Genomic DNA, 18,732 nt, shown 5'->3' with positions numbered 1-18,732 from the left:
CATCTTAGCAAAAGCATCTCCAGCGGCAGGAGTCACTGAGCCAACCCTCTGGAAGGGAAAAGCAACAAACGGCCAGGGACTTTTCTGAGTTGGCTGAAGAGAGGCATGCAGGTCAGACGACATCCACAAAGCAGGCCGAGAGAAGTCCAATTATGCTTTGTCACCGGGATGATTGTACATAAGGTACCAGGACCACTGCTGCTGGCATAATTCTCTTCCTACGTCTTTTACAAGAAGAACGAGGATAGCTCACCCATAAATACCAGGGTCACCTAGTAAATGCTTAATCCCTAGATAACTTGTGACAGAAAAGGACAACTCTAGGATGCTACCAATGCGAGACCCTATAGATGAAATCAACAGGTTAGCTATATTCTAAGTTACGTACTCTGTGTTTTCTAGAGCTCATCTTTCTTTCTTTCTTTTCTTTCTTTCTTTCTTTCTTTCTTTCTTTCTTTCTTTCTTTCTTTCTTTCTTCTTTCTTTCTTTCTTTCTTTCTTTCTTTCTTTCTTTCTTTCTTTTTCTTTCTTTCTTTCTTTCTTTCTTTCTTTCTTTCTCTCTCTCTCTCTCTCTCTCTCTCTCTCTCTCTCTCTCTCTCTCTCTCTTTCTTTCAGAGAGGGAGGAGGAGGGGCAGAGGGAGAAAGAGAATGTTAAGCAGGATCCATGCCCAGCGAGGAGCCCGACACAGGGCTCAATCTAATGACCCTGAGATCATGACCTGAGCCAAAATCAAGAGTCAGATGCTCAATTGACTGAGCCACCCAGATGCCCGTAGATCTCATCTATATTTAGAAAGGACCAAAGGTCGATATGGTTTATTAATTCCTCTGCTATCATTATATGCTTCACTTTTACCTTCCTCATGATAAATCCCCTTTTCTTTTCTGACTCTCCTCTGTATAGTTATCTCCTGTGCTAAGTTCCTCAAATGTTAGATCGGTAATGAGGACATTCTGAGTCCCCAGCTTCACCTTCCAATGTCATCAGAAATGTCAGTGGTTCCTTCTTAGGTAAAGAGAGAGGCCACATAGTAAAGTGGTTATGGTTATGAGCTTTGGCCTCAGACTGATTTCAAATCCTGGTTTTCCCACTCACTAGTTATGCAACCTTAGGTAAGACACTTAATCTCTCTGAGCTTACATTTATTCATTCATCAACAACATGGAGATGATGATGATGTGATATATCTCTGTAAGAATCAAATGAGATAACACATGAAGTGCTTAGTAGACCACCCAGGACAAAAAGTACTGTTCTTTTTTCTAAAGAAAAAGTTAATGCCAAATCACACATGCTCTAATCCTTTCAACTTGGAACATTCATGCCAGATAGCCTTGATATGGTTTTCATTGTTTCAATAACTCTCATTAACACATTAGTGTCTAATTAAGACAAACCAAACAGACAGATAACAACAAAGAGAGAAACAGATTGATAAATAGAGAGAACTGGCGGTTGCCAAAGGGGGGAGGAGTGGGGGAATGGGCAAAATGGGTGAAGGGGATTAAGAGGTACAAACTTCCAGGTGTAAAATAAGTAAGTCATGGGGATGAAAAGCATGGCATAAAGAATGTAGCCAATAATATTGTAATACACTTATCATGGTGAGCATTTTATCATGTACATAATTGTTGAATCACTGTGTTGTACACCTCCAACTAATATTATATGTCAACTATACTTAAAGATAAAAACACTTAAAGACATTAAAAGTACAGCCATTTTCCCCTAGGAAGACGTATAAAACTAAGCCTTGGGGCAGTTGGGTGGCTCAGCCGGTTAAGCATCTGACTGTTGATTTCAGTTGGGGTCATGATCTCATGGTCGTGAGATCGAGCCCCACGTTGGGCTCCACACTGGGCGCTGAGCCTAATTAAGATTCTCTCTCTCTCCCTTTGCCTCCCCCCAACAAAAAACAACTAAGCCTCAAACACTTCATATGACAGAGCTTCAGATATCTTCATCTTCAGATATCTTTATAGGACAAGGCCATTCATTGGCGGTACAATTAAAAGCAAGCACTAAGTAGCTGCAAGGACACCATATTTTCTCCAAATGACCTGATTTTGGGGGCACCTCCACTTTATGAGAAATAAATACTTTACTCATGGTCAACGGTACTGTTGAAAAGGCAGAGCACATTCCCCACCACACGCATGCAAGCACACCATCAGATATTTCTACTTGACAACAAATGAAAGGTAAAGGAACAAAGCGGTAATCAGGATACTTGGATTCTAGTCCTAGCTCTGCTACTGATGGTAATTTGCTTCCCTGTTTTCGGCCTCAGAGTCCCCATTTGTTAAAAATGAGGAGAGGGCACAGTCTGCGTGGATCACTGGGTGTTATGCACAAACAATGAATCATGGAACACTACATCAAGAACTAATGATGTAATGTACGGTGATTAACATAACAATAAAAAATTTAAAAAAAATGAGGAGGGTTTTAGGAGTCAGCCAAGCAAACTGGTCAGCAGCAGGCCAAATCCATTCATCCCCATCCACGTACATACTGGTTATAGATGCCTTCTGGCTAGATTGGCAGAGCTGAGCAGGCCTATGGTCTACAAAGCTGAAACTATTTACTATCTGGTCCTTTGTAGATAAAATGCCAGACCCTGGAGTGATTTTCAAACTATTCTGTGGAGTGCTTCAGAGGCCACTATGGTGGGTACATTGTATCAGATGGCTTCTCTTTTATGTGTTTCATATATTAGAGTTCTGTGTAAAATTTAATTTCCAAAAAAGATTACTACATATATACTGTATTACCTCACTCCATCATCTTTCATATGTAACTCTTCAGCATGGTTAAATAATTTAAGGTTCTGAGGACCCCATGGCATTTCATGCCTCATTGCCTTTGGGTGTGGCATTCTCTCTCTTAGGAGAGGACCACTGACCAGTAGGTTTTAAGAAGTTAAAAAAAAAAAGCTACATAGGCTAGATAGATGGTCTCAGATGATCTCTGATAGTCTTTCAATTCACAGGTACTTTATGGATCTGCTCTTCCCCTTTTCACCTCCAACACGGACCAATAACTAAGAAAGGAGGCAAAATGAAATCCTAGAATTCTGTATGGGCACATTCTTGGAGGTAAAAACAAAATAGAAGTTGTGCCTCAGTTTGTGTGTATGCACATGTAAAAGGCAGAACATATAAACGTGTGTACTCTCCATAGGATCCTAGATGATTTGTTTTTCTATGTCTTCAGTATTCATGGAAGTGAAAGTTCACTTGAAAAGTTTCTAAAGCCAAGGTGGTGACTCAGGTCTAGAGACGAGTACCCATGCACCTCTAGAAGAGGCCAAGTAAATCCATCATTTAAACCCAATTCCCTCCGGATATTCAGTGAATAGGGGAAATCATTCTATCCATTCAAGTTTTCTTACCAAAGGTCAATTTTCAAAAGCTTGTCAAAGCTTCCCTTCCCCTGCTTTTTTTAAATTCTATGTTCTCCTAACGTGGTTCCTTTAAATCACTCTTACTTTCTGTCTTGATACTTTAGACCCACCTTCCCTTCCAACCCCATCCCTACCTCTTGCTATACCACAAAGGTCTAATCTACGATAGTTTCTTCTTTTGCCACTATACCAATGGTTCTTAACTGGGGGCTATTTCTCCCCCAGGGACCATGCAGCAATGTGTGGCGACGTTTTTGGCTGTTACAGCTAGGGGTAGGTTGCTACCGGCTTCTTGTAGGTAGAAACCAGGTAGACTGCTAAACATCCCACAGTGCGCAAGACAGCCTCCTCTATTACTACCAGTGAAGAACTATCTGGACCCAAATGCCAATAATATTGAGATCAAGAATCCTTGATCTAGGGTGCCTGGGTGGCTCAGTTGGTTAAGCAACTGCCTTCGGCTCAGGTCATGATCCTGGAGTCCCGGGATCGAGTCCCACATTGGGCTCCCTGCTCAGCGGGGAGTCTGCTTCTCCCTCTGACCCTCTTCCCTCTTGTGCTATCTCTCATTCTCTCTCTCTCTCTCAAATAAATAAATAAAATCTTTAAAAATAAAAGAGTCCTTGATCTACACTTCAGGACTACTGGAGATCTCATTCATGCCACACTTTCAACAACTGCTTATATTCACATTTTAATGTTATCATGCTCTCTTTAGTCACAGACCTCTAGCTGAGTGCAAGGCTTCTCACTCTGACACTTAATGTGTCCCAGACTGCTGTCATCATTCTCCAAAAGGCTATCCTTTTGATAGTTCAGTCATTATCATTACTTACTCTATTTTTCAGTCTCAAAATCTTGAAATTATTGTTCTTCCCTCCTTCCTCTGTCCACCATACCCAATCTGTCACTATTACTATGTGTTACTTTTAACACATCTCATATTCTTTTGTTTCCTTATATTTTCATGGCCTACATAGTTTTTTTCTTTAAAGATTTATTTATTTACTTTAGAGAGACAGAGCACGAGGGAGGGGCAGAGGGAGAGGGAGAGAGAATCTCATGCAGACCCCACGCTGACCATGGAGCCCGACGCCGGGCTTCATCCTATGGCCCTGGGACCACGACCCAGGCCACAACCAAGAGTCAGATGCTCGACCGACTGTGCCACCCAGGTGCCCCTTTGGCCTACAGAGTTTCACAACTAAGTTACTATAATAATAACCTAATTTCACAACTAAGTTATTATAATAATAACCTAACAGATCTCCTTACTTTCAGATGCCCTCTCCCATCTACACATAAGCACATGTACACAACAGACACACACGCACAATCAGTCCATCCTATATACTGTGGCTGTAACAGACTTCCTCAAGTAGTACATGATGGCACTGCTTTATTTAAGAACAAAGCAATCTGCTGCTAGCATATCCATTCCAGTAGTATTGATTAGGTACCTACTATACCCAAGGCACCTGTATACCTCCTCTCTCACTTTGTTAGGTCAGAGCTCTTCTCTCTCATCCGTATCTCAAGCTACTTGATGCTTTTCATTTCATCTCCCGTCTGCTCTCACACTGTCCCCTGTCCAGTCTAGATATGACTCTTAAAAATGCTTTTATCAAAATGTGGCTGCCTCCCTACTGCCTTAGAATTCAACCAGGCCTACCTCGCAAATACTCAATCTTTGTAGTAATCTGATCACTTCTTCCTCTTTCTTTCTTTCTTTCGTCTGATCATTTTTTCATCCCTCCTCACCATATCACTAATCTCTCCAGGAGTTTTTCCTTTACTAATCTTATCTGACCCTGATTGCTGCTTTTCTCAAAAACCTCTCATAATGTGTACTCTACTAGCAGTCATCGTAAAAGATTTTATTCATGTGTGGATTCATTCATTCAACAAATATTTACTGAATGCTTATCATATGTCAGACCCTATTCTACATCGGAGAGCAGTAGTGATATAATGGGAAGCAAGACAAAGTCCCTGCCCCATTGGAGAGCAGTATCCCATAAGCCCCATAAGGGCAGGGACCTTCTACTCCTTTGCATCTCTGAGATTCTAGTTCTAGTTCACTGTTCACTACCCTCTTGGTAACCAGTTAATATTAATGAGCTGTCAAACAGAAGAATAAAAATGAGCATAGGATAGTTTAGCTGTAACACTACAAATATATGAACAATAAACACATACATTCATCAATGTATTTACTTTGGCAAGTCAAGGGTTTCAAGTCATTGTGATTCAGAGAGAAATTTTTAGAGGGGAATCATAAAGTGGGAAGAACAGCAGAAAGGCAATCCAATGAAGAATAAGGCAAATATTCTTGAGCTCAATCAATCATATTTTTCCATTGCTCTTCTGCAATAATTTGAACCCATTCCCAAGCATTTGGCAGATCTCTTAACCCCCTTCTGACTCAGGAAAATCTGATCCCTGCAAATGAATACCACGTGATAGCATCCCTTCCCCTTCCTCCAACAACTGTGGATGTCTTTCAAATTTATTTTTTAAAAGATGGCTATATACAAAATTACTTCTAGGGCCCCTAAAGCTACCCATTTACCTCAGCCATTTGCAAGGAAGTCATTTAATCATTGACCTTTTCCATGTATGCACAGGAAAAACTGAGAGAATCAAGCTCTGAGAGGTCGCTCCATCTCTTTTTGGGGTGGGGACACAATTTCTTAACATATCGGGTGGAGCAACACCTACTTCAAAAAAAATATGTTGCCAGGGCGCCTCGGTGGCTCAGTAGGTTAAGGGCCCAGCGTGGAGCCTGCTTAAGTGGACAAAGCATAGGGTAGGATATTTTGGAATTAAGAGATCTGGGTTTTGTCCTAGATTTATCACTAACTGTATAATCTGTCTGCACTTTAATTTCCTAATCTGTTAAAAGAAGACAAAACTTGCAAGGTTCATGGTGGGAGATATAATAATAGATTTGGAAATGTTTTCAAAAAGTTAAAAAAATTACATAGGGGGTAGGGATGAATAAGCAGAACACAGAATTTTTAGGGAGTGAAAATACTCTACATGATACCATAATGGTAGATACATGTCATTATACATTTATCCAAACCCACAGAGGGTAGAACACCAAGAGTGAACCCTAATATAAACTATGGACTTCGGATCACTGATGTGTGAACATAAGCTCATCAGTTGTAACAAATATGACCTCTCTGGTGGGGGGTGTTGATAACGGTGGAGGCTATGCAGGTGTGGGAGCAGGGGGTAGATGGAAAATGTCTATACCTTACCTTTTATTTTCCTGGAAACCTCAAACTGCTCTGAAAAAGTAAAGTCTTAATAAATAAAAAATACACAGATGGATAGGTAGAGGGGGGGTAGGCTATTATTACTGGCTGGACGAACACCATCATAGGAACACACTTCATTGGCTACGAGACACTAAAACTAGTTATACAGAGCTAAGTCCAGTGCCATAGAGGACATCCTTCACTGTGTTTGATTTTCATCTTCCCTTCCACTGCCACAACTCCACTCACTATGTCACAGATGTCACAGTTCCAGTGTACTTTCTTTGGTCCTCTCCTTCGTACAACTAGTTCATATGTTGCTCCATGACCCTTCAGTGATTTCTGTGTGATCTGAGTTAGTCTTACTCAGGAGCCCCTGGCTCCAAGTAAGAGTTCCCTCTGAAGCAATTTGGTAACACTACCCTGGTATTAGCAAGCTGCCTCTGTCCATTGCCAAGAGGCTGTGGTCCACTGGTGGATATTAAAAGAACTGAAGAGTAGAAACCACCTCTAGAAACTTGCTACCAAGACAACAGAGTTCATTCTGTTAAGGAGGCTGAAGAAATTATACAAGGCTTCCAACTTGGGAATTGAAAAAGTGAAAATCACAGGAAAAACTGAGAAAATCAAGCTCTGAGAGGTTGCTCCATCTCTTTTTGGGGTGGGGACACAATTTCTTAACATATTGGGTGGAGCAACACCAACTTCAAAAAAAATGTGTTGCCAGGGCGCCTCGGTGGCTCAGTAGGTTAAGGGCCCGGCGTGGAGCCTGCTTAAGATTCTCTCTTAAGATTCTCTCTCTCTCTCTCTCTCTCTCTCTCTACCCCCCTCAGGCTCTCTCTCAAAAAGAAAAAATGCTGCCATAAATATGGGGAATGTTATCCTTAGATGAAATGCCCTTCAAATAAGCCAATAATCCATCAGCAGAACACCTTGGAAGATTCCTGGGTAGATAAGGTACTTTATCTGAATTCCTATCAACACTCTAAATGCGCACATAATTAGTACCCTCAGACCTTCCATCCACATTTATAATCCATCATAACTATTGTGTGAGTTTTACCTACTCACACAATATGCTATTGTGTGGAGATGATTTTGGATGAGACATAAATGTCTATGCCTAGCACATCTCCCTCTAATGCTGGGAAAGGAGACTAGTTATGGTACTGTGTGGGTAAGTGTGACAGCAGAAAACTGTCCATCTCCAAAAGCAAAATGACAAATCAAGTAAGCGGCAAGGGAATTAGAAATAAGAAAAACTATCAGCCGTAAAAGATTAATGGTGGAAATGGAAGGAAAGCATACGAATTTTGTTTTGAAGAAGCGAGTGGAGTGGCAAAAGGACACTGGAAAACTCACTGCCTTCAAGAGTTCATCACTGTGATGTCTAAATCATCGCCAGCCACTGCAGTTCAGAAAAGGTTAACACTTGGGCCTCTTTTCCCTGAATCTCTGTGGCTGTCATTCTAGCCTAAAGCCAAAGAACGAGGCTCACTGGCTTTTTTTTTTGTCAGCCCTCCCACATTCCGCTCTCTCCCGTCCAGTGCACTCTGCTCAGTAAGCAGCCCACCCGCAGCATCTTCCCTCTTTGATCCTGCCAGGGCCTTTTTCCCACCATGCCTGAAACAATTACCCAAGCAGTGGCTCAGCTCTGGATCATGATAAGGCAGTAGCCAGCCAGAAGCCTGGGCTGCCTTGAGCCTTGTGAGTGGATATGCCAGGCATCTGTCGAAACTCTCCAGTGAGGTCAAATTAGTGGTAGTGGGTGGGGGGGATTGGGGGAGGTCCTTTGCATGGGAGAATGCCACGGTTGCTGTGGGACACAGAGTTCTTTTGACTTGGAGTTTAATGAGCTTCCACTTCAACACGACCTACGTGTCCCGAAAGATAAGGGCAAGGATGGAAAGGCACAATTTACCTTGGCTGCTACTTGCTGCATCGGCTGCAGATTGGTGGCAAGACCTGGATTACAGTGTATCACCAAAAAACCAGGTCTCTCCTTTAGTAAAAGTGCTAGCCCTTTCCAGCAAGATACCTCCCCAGATGTCAACAGAGCAGGGTCCCTCAGAGAATCTCTGCTGGGCTTGGAAGAGGAAGAAGTTGTGATTGCGGGAGAAAGTTCTCTGTAAGCCTGAGGCACATTTCTGTATAGAGCTCAGAGCACAGTGAAGAGTATCATGGGCAAGAGCCTTAATGGGATTAGAAAAATGAAATGAATTTCAGGAAGAGCATCTAAATGAGGACTTTGTGCAGAGAAAGACACAAATACATGCAAGGGTCCTCGGACTATTAAACTAGTCATAATATTTCCCTGGCCATCTTCTTTTTAATTGAGATATATTTGACATATAACATTATATCAGTTTCAGGTAAACGACATAATAACTCGATATAGGTATTGACCTGACATTGCACTTAGTAGGCTAAGAAAATACTCCCTAGACCAACGACTTAATTTGGGAAAGTTTCCCTAATTCTCATTTGCTAAGTAGACTACAGAGGTTTCCCTTGGAAGAACTTCTAAGGAAAATTCATGGTACCATTTGTAAGCCATAACTAAATTCTCTGTTTATAATGCGACATAGCAAATGTCTGACATATCCCTCTGTCTTCAAAAATGATTTTATGTGAGTTATCTCCAACAGATAGACGACTACATTTTCTATTCATGAATACCCTTCTCGATTTGGAGATGTTCACTAACTTTGTGAACACTGAAGACTCCTTAGTTCCAGAGCTACCTTCCGTAATGTTCCATACTTAAAAATTTTACCCCAGATAGAAGGAGCTTAATGGGGGTTGAGTTGCAGCAGACGAGGAAAACTTCAATAACCTGTTCCTGTATTGGGGACTAAGGAAAAGGAATGTTTTCCTTTGAATATTATAAAGGAGATAAGGCAAACACCACCCAGGAGCAAACCCAGGTCTGATAGGCTGCTAGGACAGAAAAGAAAAGAAGAATTAGTGGATTTTTCCTGAGACACGGTTTCGAGCCCCTACGTGGGCTTGAGAGTCTGGGAGACATTACATGACCTCTGTCTTTCAACGCCATTGGGTAGAAGGCTTCCAGCCCGCTCTCTCCATCAAATGTCCCACCCCCTTTAGCAACAGCAACTCAAGTCTCCCAACAACTAGACTCTGAGCAGAGGTACGAGTGGGAGGAGGACTAAAAAATTAACAATAATTGATGAACTCATTTAAGATACCTGGACACTAGATGCCATGACTGGATCCTCGCCCAATTTTCAGAACTTCTTTTTTAAATTGCAAATCTATGTGTTTCGGGGGCAGGGCCCTGGAAAATGACTAAAATTCTCCGGAACGAATGCCCAGAAAAGCCTCAGAAGCCAGAAATATATTTCAGGCAACTGTTGCAGTGAGGGCTGCCCAGGGGGAACTACAAATTAACATCCTCTCCTTAGATGTATATTGTATATTATTTTCATGATTAACAACCAGTTACCACTGAGCCCTAGGACACAGCAAACCAAGAGAGTTGCAGAGTCTTTGTCCCCATTTATCTCCTACCGGATGGGCACCCTTCCTGGAGGAGCAGTAGGGTTGTGTCTACACTCCAATCTCAAATCACTCCGGACAAGCTTCTCATGGGCTTGTTGAAAAAGAGGGGCCCAATGGGTGAAGCATTTTTTTTTAAAATGAAAAGATGCAGAGGTTACTAAATTTGAAAAAGCGCCCACATTTTCTCTTTGGGAATGGAACCAAAGGATGATTCAGACAGGGAGACAGGCAGCAAGGTCTAGGGAATGAAGAGTCATGAGATTCCAGTTTTATTCCTGGCTTTACCCAAGACTTGCCATGTGACCACCAGCAAGCTACTTCTCAGCCAGTCTCTCAGTTTTCCCTTCTCTAAACGAACACAGTCTTATCCTTGCCCTGTAATTTACTCTGTGATTTCCTCACAAAAAGGGGAAGGAAAAACATAGATGAGGTGTAGCAAAAGGTTAAAGGGTGTGCTCCCTCGGTCTGGATACCAGACATATACAAGTATTCCTCATGTTCAATAAAGCAACTTAGCAGTATTTCTGATGTAGACAGCTGACGAAGCAGGACATCAGCTTGATTTTATGCAACCTGAAGTTTAACGATTAAGCAAATCAGGTCAAGGACATCATAGGTCAGGTGACATTACCTACTGGAAATGTATGAACCCACAAGCATTTTTTTTAAAGATTTATTTATTTGAGAGACAGCAAGCAGGAGGAGGGCCAGAGGGAGAGGGAGATGGAGAGAATCTCAAGCAGACTCCCCGCTGAGCGTGGAGCCCACTCAGGGCTCGATCTCACAACCCCTGAGGATCATGACCTGAGCCAAAATCAGGAGTCGGACGCTTAGCCGACTGAACCACCTAGGCGCCCCTCCAACAAGCATTTTAATCCCCACCCCAAAAAGCAAAGGATATCTGTAAGTCAAGAGATCTCTAGGAAATAGAACCATTCTTACTGAGGGAGAAGAAGCAGGCAATGAATGAAGGTAGGAAAGACAGCTCATACATACAAGAGCCACAATGCTGAGGGCTTGGTCACTAAACACTTTTTTTTTTTTTTTTTGGTCTCAAGTTTATAAAGCTTCCAATGTTACAGTGGAGGCTATTTCTTCTCTTAAAACAATTCAAATTTTAGAATAGCTAGTGAGATGTGAAATTTTCTTCACCAAGTTACACTTTGGCATCAATTTTTGCTGGAACACACCCATTCCCTGAAGTACAAAACATTGAAGAGTTAGTAGTACTTCAATACAGTGACAACTGGTATGCAAGATTAATTAATGACAGGCCAGGAGCAATATTCCCTCTATTTCACATGAACACAGTTCAGTGTTGCAATCTAGTAACATCTACATCAAGACTAATCAGATACATATTTATCATCAAGACTAATCAGATACATATTTATCATACACTTAGTAGTTTGGGGGCCCCTGTATTTGTCAAAGAAATACTCTATACTCACACACACAAAAAAGTGACCATGTCACCCCACCACGTACCTACATTCCACAACCCAGCCAGGAAGAGCCGGGGCACAGCTCCTGGCCTGCCACAAACTGTAAATTGTCCCTGGGTCCCATTCTGTTCAAGATTGCTTCTATTTGAGGGGCGCCTGGGTGGCTCAGTCGTTAAGCGTCTGCCGTCGGCTCAGGTCATGATCTCAGGGTCCTGGGATCGAGCCCTGCATCGGACTCCCTGCTTCTCCCTCTCCCACTCCCCCTGCTTGTGTTCCCTCTCTCGCTGTGTCTCTCTGTCAAATAAATAAATAGTCTTTAAAAAAAAAAAAAAAGACTGCTTCTATCTGAAAACCAATCTGCAAAATAAATCCTAGAATAAGGGGCACAGCCATCAAGATTCATTTATTTTACTTTAGTTTTTTACCTAAGGGGACCAACTTCCCACTGAGTATGGGGAGACAAGGACCATTTTGATGTTAAGATCCTTGGAGTACTTTAAAAATATCTGGAATCATTTTTTTTAGCCCTTCTAAAAAAAATGCTTTAAAGCCCTATAACGGCAAAAATTAAAAAGTATATATCTGTCACAGGCTTAAGGCAGGGCTAGGTCCACAGTAAGAACTTAGAGGGGGGTGGCTAGCTTATTACATGGACGAGCAAATGGAAATTGCTCCTTGACCTTGGTGATTTTCTATTCGGGAGCCAAAGGAAGGAACTTGCAGAGAAAGAGAAAAGAAATCAAAGTGCACTCACATCAGCGCAGCTATGACTAGAAGTAGCCGATGGCGGGGCTCAGTCACTCAAGTGTCCGACTCATGATTTTGGCTCGGGTAGTGAGATGGATCCCCGAGTCAGGCTGTGTGCCCCGTGGGGAGCCTGCTTGGGATTCTCTCTCTCCCTCTGCCCCTCCCTCCGCTTGTGTTCTCACTCTTGCGCTCTCAAATAAATAAATAAATCTTTAAAACAAAAAAAAAAGAAGTAGCAGATGGTACCTTCCTATTGGGGGATTGTGTAGCTGCCAGTTCACCAAACTGGGGAGTCCCCAGTGCCCTTGATCCCTTGATTTCCCAGCCCTTCCCCACCTCAGGCTCATATGATACCTAAGGAAACTACACATACCTCTTCTTCCAGCTTGACCACCTTGGCCTGGGCGTTGCTCAGGGCCTGGTCTCGGATTTCAATGTGTCGCCGTTGGTCCTCATTGGTAGAACGGGCAGTGGCCAGCTCGGCCTCCAGCTTCTCCTTCTCCCTCTGGCTTTCCTTATCTATCAAGACATGAATTATCATTACTGCCATTCTGGGGCTGGCTCAAAACCTTACCTGGGTAAAACTGACAATCATACCCATTATTAAACATTGTCTAACACATAGCCAAAAGAACCAGCACACCCAAGATCTGGACTCTCTCGCTGGCTCTGCCACCAACTTGCTATGTAAATTCAGAAAAGTCACTTAACAATGGTTGTTGTGCAGAAGCAACGTGAAAGTAGATGTAAAGAGTGTGATGAAAAGTATGATGCAAAGAATACACACACATCAGAAGAACAGGCAGGCTTGTCTCTTCAATTTTATTTCTTCAAGTGGTTTTGTATTCGCAAAAGAGCCACTGAGTCCCCCAGAGTTTTCCCTATTATCTTGTGACAGTATATTAAATCAGTCTAAAAATGGTATTTCACAGAATGTATAAAACTCCAAATCCCACTCTTTACTAACATTATTTTCCAACTGAAGTAAGTCCAGGATTGCATCGTAGGTACAGAAGAACAAGACACGTGTAATCATCCCCTCGGCCTTTCTAGGACCCTCCCCTTTTACCTAGGACAGGCCTCATGCCAGAAACTCAAAGGAGCAGTTTTGATTCTCATTTGGAGGTAGAGTGCCCTTCCTCTGGAGACCATGATACTTAAGTTTGTAAGAGAAACTTTAATAGGGCAGCCTCGCCTTCCTTCCCACTCTGGTGTTACTTACCTATTCAGCTGTACCTTGGAAAGAAATGAGCAGTTGTCAAATACTAAATGCCTACCAAGTATCATGCTAACTTAGTCCTCAGAAGGACTCCCCTGCAAGGAAAAGTGTTATTCTCTTCTCCATTTTGTATATGAAAAGACAGAGACCCAGAGGGCCTGAGTAACTTGTGCGCGGTCTCCCAATTAGTAAATGAGCACACAGCGGAGCCCATACTTAAGGCCAGGCTGTTCTAAACTCTTTCTAACCAGACTGCCTTCTCCTAGGGTTGTGTTGGTTTGGCCTCTCGAGGGTAAGTGGAACACATTCCCCAGGGAGGCTTTTCAAGTCCATTTTTCCCTTCTAGAACCATGCGGCAGCCTTTGCCCCTGCCGTTAATACACTTTTTATCTATTAAGTTCCCACATTTTATAAACCAGTAGCCGAGCTCCCAGGACCCCTGAAATACCGTTGCCACACAGGGAGGAAGGAGGATGAACTAGCAGATCCGGGGCAAGACTCCATACATTTTCTCTTTTGTTTTGTTTTGTCCTGGGGGGCCACCACCTTCTCCACCAGGGAACCCGCTTCCAGGGTCACCACGACACCCCAAGAGCAACAATTTACACCAGGTACTGAGGACACCGGAAAAACTGCATTCTTCCCTCTGAGACAGACTGACAAAGGAACAGGAGGCTCGGGGAAATGAGGAAGAAAAAAAGCCCCACTTCTAAGGCCAGTGCACAACAGAGCAACCCGGGGAGGGAGGGGGATATTGTAAGTGAAGATCAAACAAACTTGTAAAAGCTGACTGGAAGCTGCGTGGAATGACTTGAAAGAGGCATGTGGAGGCCCCGCGAAGATGGGGCCTGACAAGTCCCCACCGTGCGTGCGCTACTCCAGCTGGGAGCCACAGGGAGGCGGGGGCAGGGGGTAGGCAGCACCAATCACGGGCATCTGCAGAGTGAGGGTAGTTCGTCTGTTTCCCCCTATGGGCTCAACCCACTGCAGAGTTTTTATTGCTGGTTTTATTGTGGCAATTGGAAAGAATGAGGCATTGTCTAGCTGGGTGGAGTCTATTAGGGACCGATAAAGAAGAGGATTAGTTCATTGTCACGGTCCTCGGAGCATTTCCAGACAAAGGAAACACTATTATGAGGAAGATGTACTTCTGCCCTCCCCCACATCCTCCAACTCTGTGACCAGAGTCAGTAGCTCAGGCCATGGCAGTGAAGGAAATTCACTAAGGCCCGGGACTCTCAACTTTGGGCTCGAATAGGAGACTCCTTTGATCAATATGGAACCATATGATGTAATACGGGGTGTTTAACTAAGGGAGCCGCAGGTGCCGATTAGGTATTCCAAACGCTCATCATCGATGGCGCATGTTAATCCTGTCTCTACCACAGCCAGCCCAGGGAGCCTTCAACAATAAATCCCTCCAACATGCAGAGACCCCATGTTCACTAAAGGTCCCTTTCAGCTAGCTTGTGACAAAAGCAGGGATTTCAAGGGGCTTCTCTGGTCTAATACAGAAGGAGCCATGTTGATGTGGCTAAATGTGGCAAGCAGCCTTCTTGGCCTCGAAGGAAAAAAGAACAGGAATCCCAGCTTTATGCTTGAACAGGAAGAAGAACCCCTAGATGGCATTCGTTCTGTCCCGGCTGTTCTAGAAGGATATGCAGAACTGTGTGACCTTTTTACACATCTGGCTCCCAATCACACATTAATACCTGCTGCCAGAGCTTTCAAACTTACTTTTTGCAAAGAGCTGAGAGATGGTTTTTCTGGTATCTTCTGATCCCTCATATTCCTTCTCCGCAAGCTGCTTGTTGGCAGTCTCTAGACGCTCTGTGGAATTCAGAGACAACCAACAGGGCCTCATACACAAACTTCCAAGCACATGGCGTGTGCCCTCTAAGTACTGATCTTGGGCAAAATAAGCCTGCTTCTTCTTGTTACCCAAGAATAGGTGACACAGACATAGATTTACAAATGTGGAGCCCCAAACAACACTAAACCGTGGTTGGGAAGGAGGAGGTGAGCACTTAACACTTTCACCCCTCCCTGACAAAACCGAAGTGCCAAATTCTTAATTCCGATGAAGGAATCTATCCCTGAATATATGACATCTTTCATTTGCCAGGAAAAAGAGCATCAAAGTTATTATGAAGTCTTTAAAATCATGGGACATCAAAGCTAGAAGGGGACCATGGGCAGTGTCTAGTTCAGTTGTCTCATTTTATCAGTAAGACAATCTTAAGTCCAAAGACAGAAAATAATATCCCCAAGGTCATCAGTTTTGAAGGTGGTCATTTCTCCCCATCTTCAGTATTATCGTGTTAAGGTAAAAATAAAAGGAGGGAGTCCCAGAAACAATGGAGGACATCACTATTTCAAGCTTGCACAGCCCAAAGACAGACAGACCTCTGCAAAACCTCTCAAGGAGAAAGGCAGCATGGATTGTGGGGCAGGCCAGGCGGGTCCAGGAGTCCCGGCGGGCGGCGGGGGGGATACTGTCTGATTAACACCTCGGCTCATCCCACCCTGGTTAAGCAAGCTTGGGACCAAGTTCTGCTGCAGTCGCCAAAACCTAGCTCGGTCTATGCCCTGCAACTTACTGGCCATACTAGTGGGCTGGACAAGCCCTGAGAGCCTCAATGTATACTCCTTCCCTTCGCCATCTTGGCCAATGCTTCAGAAGTGACCCTCTCACCTCTCAGATCCCTGTTGAAGTCATGCATCCTTCGAATTTCACCCTCAAGCTTGTTTCTCATGGCTTTCTCCAGGGCCTCTCTTTTGGAGGATGATTTTACAAGGTTCTCATATGCCTCCGAGACACGCTGGATTTCTGTCTCCACCTGAAAAAAAAAGGAAAGATAGTGGGGATGGCAGGAGCTTAATGGGATAGATGGTCTGAAAGCATATATGCAAATCCTTAACGACAGCTTCTCCCAGGGCTTTACAGGTGGCTAGGAGGCCAGCATAACACAGTCAGATAAGAAGAGTTTCCCAGAAGGATTTCTTAAAAAAAAAAAAAAAAAGATTTATTTATTTGAGAGCGAGATCTGTAGTCCATGGGCAGGGTCGGGGGAGGGGCAGAGGGAGAGGGAGAATAAATCTCAAGGAGACCCTGCACTGAGCACGGAGCCCTACATGGGGCTCAATCCCAGAACCCTGAGATCACGACCTGAGCCGAAACCAAGAGTTGGACACTTAACTGACTGAGCCCTCCAGATGCCCCCCAGAAGGATTTCTAAAGTCAACATTCAGCTCAGGAACTAATTCACAGGGTCATGAGATTCCCTCACGTTAAAAACAAATACACTTTCTGCCTTCAGAGAAGACGATAGGAGAGAATAAATTTCATAAGTACAGTTATAAATGATTTTCATTTCTGCGTAAGAATTTTCTTAATTTTGGTGCGCCTGGGTGGCTCAGTCATTGGGCATCTGCCTTCGGCTCAGGTCATGATCCTAGAGTCCTGGGATCGAGCCCTGCATCAGGTTCCCTGCTCTGCGGGAGGCCTGCTTCTCCCTCTCCCACTCCCCTGCCTGTGTTCCCTCTCTTGCTGTGTCTCTCTCTCTGTCAAATGGATAAATAAAATCTTTTTTTAAAAAAAGAATTTTCTTAATTTTGAAAATACTACTGACACTATATAGTATGTAGATAACATTATTTCCGAGTGTCCAAAGGGCTTTCGCGTGTTTATTTCTATGTGCCCTGCTATCCACCTTTACAAGGACACCTTCTCCCCTGTTGTAGCAGAGGGAAAAGTGAAATTGACCTTTCTGAGATCAAGTCAGTGGCAGAGTCGAATCCTAAAAACGCTTAAGCCTCAGCCCTTATGGGGTAGTTCAATTCACTCTAACAAACCTTCACCATGGGCCAAATAGTTACAGAGCTCTTTAAAATGTCCACAATAGCCAAACTATGGAAAGAGCCTAGATGTCCATCAACAGATGAATGGATAAAGAAGATGTGGTAGATATATGTACGATGGAATATTATGCAGTCATCAAGAAATGAAATCTGGCCATTTGCACGGATGTAGATGGAACTAGAGGGTATTATGCTAAGCGAAATAAGTCAATCAGAGAAAGACAAGTATCCTATGATCTCACTGATATGAGGAATTAGAGAAGTAAGACAGAGGATCATAGAGGAAGGGAGGGAAAAATGAAACAAGACGAAACCAGAGAGGGAGACAAACCATAAGAGACTTAATCTCAGGAAACAAACTGAGGGTTGCTGGAGTAGAGGCGGGTGGGAGGGATGGGGTGGCTGGGGGATGGACATTGGGGAGGGTAAGTACTATCGTGAGTGCTGTGAACTGTGTAAGACTGATGAATCACAGACCTGTACCCCTGAAACAGATAATACATTATACGTTCATAAAAGAATTTTAAAAAAAGATAATCAGGAAAAAAAAATGAAAGAAAATAAAAGTAAAAAATAAAATACCCGTGGGGTGTGTAGGTATGAATGAGGACATTATTTCCCTTCAAGGAGCTTTCGATGTAATCAAATAAAAGAATAAAGAGAAGGATGCCTTACTCAGAGCAGTAGAAGTAAGTGCTACAAAAGTGCAGGGGAGGAAAAGATTATTCCTGGTTGGGGTGAAGGGAGAGGAGACCACTTTCGGGCAGGCGGTGGCATTTCCAGTCAGATCCTAAAAGCTAGGTCAGATTTCAATGAGCAGAGGTGAGGGGAAGGGTGTTCTATTCTGAGTGAGTGAATGCATTCCCAGAATGACCCGTAGTCTCATTTGGCTGGACACTGTGGGGTACACAGAGGGAAGCTGGTGAGATCTGGCTGTAAAGATAGACTGGAGTCAGATCATAAAAGGGCTTTCATGCCAGGTATTTGGACTTTATCCCGTAGTCAGTGGGAAACCAGTACAGATTTTTTTTTTAAAGATTCTATTTATTTATTTGAGAGAGAGAATGAGATAGAGAGAGAGCACGAGAGGGGAGAGGGTCAGAGGGAGAAGCAGACTCCCCGCCGAGCAGGGAGCCCGATGCGGGGCTCGATCCCGGGACTCCAGGATCATGACCTGAGCCGAAGGCAGTCGCTTAACCAACTGAGCCACCCAGGTGCCCACCAGTACAGATTTTTGAACAGAAATTCATGATCGGAGTTATG

The 18,732-nt window shown here is 43.5% G+C and overlaps 1 protein-coding gene across 3 annotated transcripts in view; it reads right to left on the bottom strand.

Moving 5' to 3' along the window:
* AMOT (angiomotin) overlaps positions 1-18,732 on the bottom strand; it is a 62,162-nt gene that overhangs the window by 16,243 nt on the left and 27,187 nt on the right. For all 3 annotated transcript variants that reach the window (XM_025853671.2, XM_073885772.1, XM_073885773.1), the window contains 3 exons: positions 16,304-16,448; positions 15,346-15,438; positions 12,763-12,908 (listed from right to left, as the gene is read on the bottom strand). In XM_025853671.2, the coding sequence (XP_025709456.1) occupies positions 12,763-12,908; positions 15,346-15,438; positions 16,304-16,448 (384 nt within the window). The remainder of the gene's footprint in view (positions 1-12,762; positions 12,909-15,345; positions 15,439-16,303; positions 16,449-18,732) is intronic.

This window comes from Callorhinus ursinus, unplaced genomic scaffold (assembly GCF_003265705.2).
Source record: "Callorhinus ursinus isolate GAN/ISIS: 27379988/994484 unplaced genomic scaffold, GSC_fseal_2.0 scaffold65, whole genome shotgun sequence".
NCBI lineage: Eukaryota > Metazoa > Chordata > Mammalia > Carnivora > Otariidae > Callorhinus > Callorhinus ursinus.
Note: the sequence above shows the minus strand (reverse complement) of the source record. Positions and strands in the feature narration are given on the sequence as shown.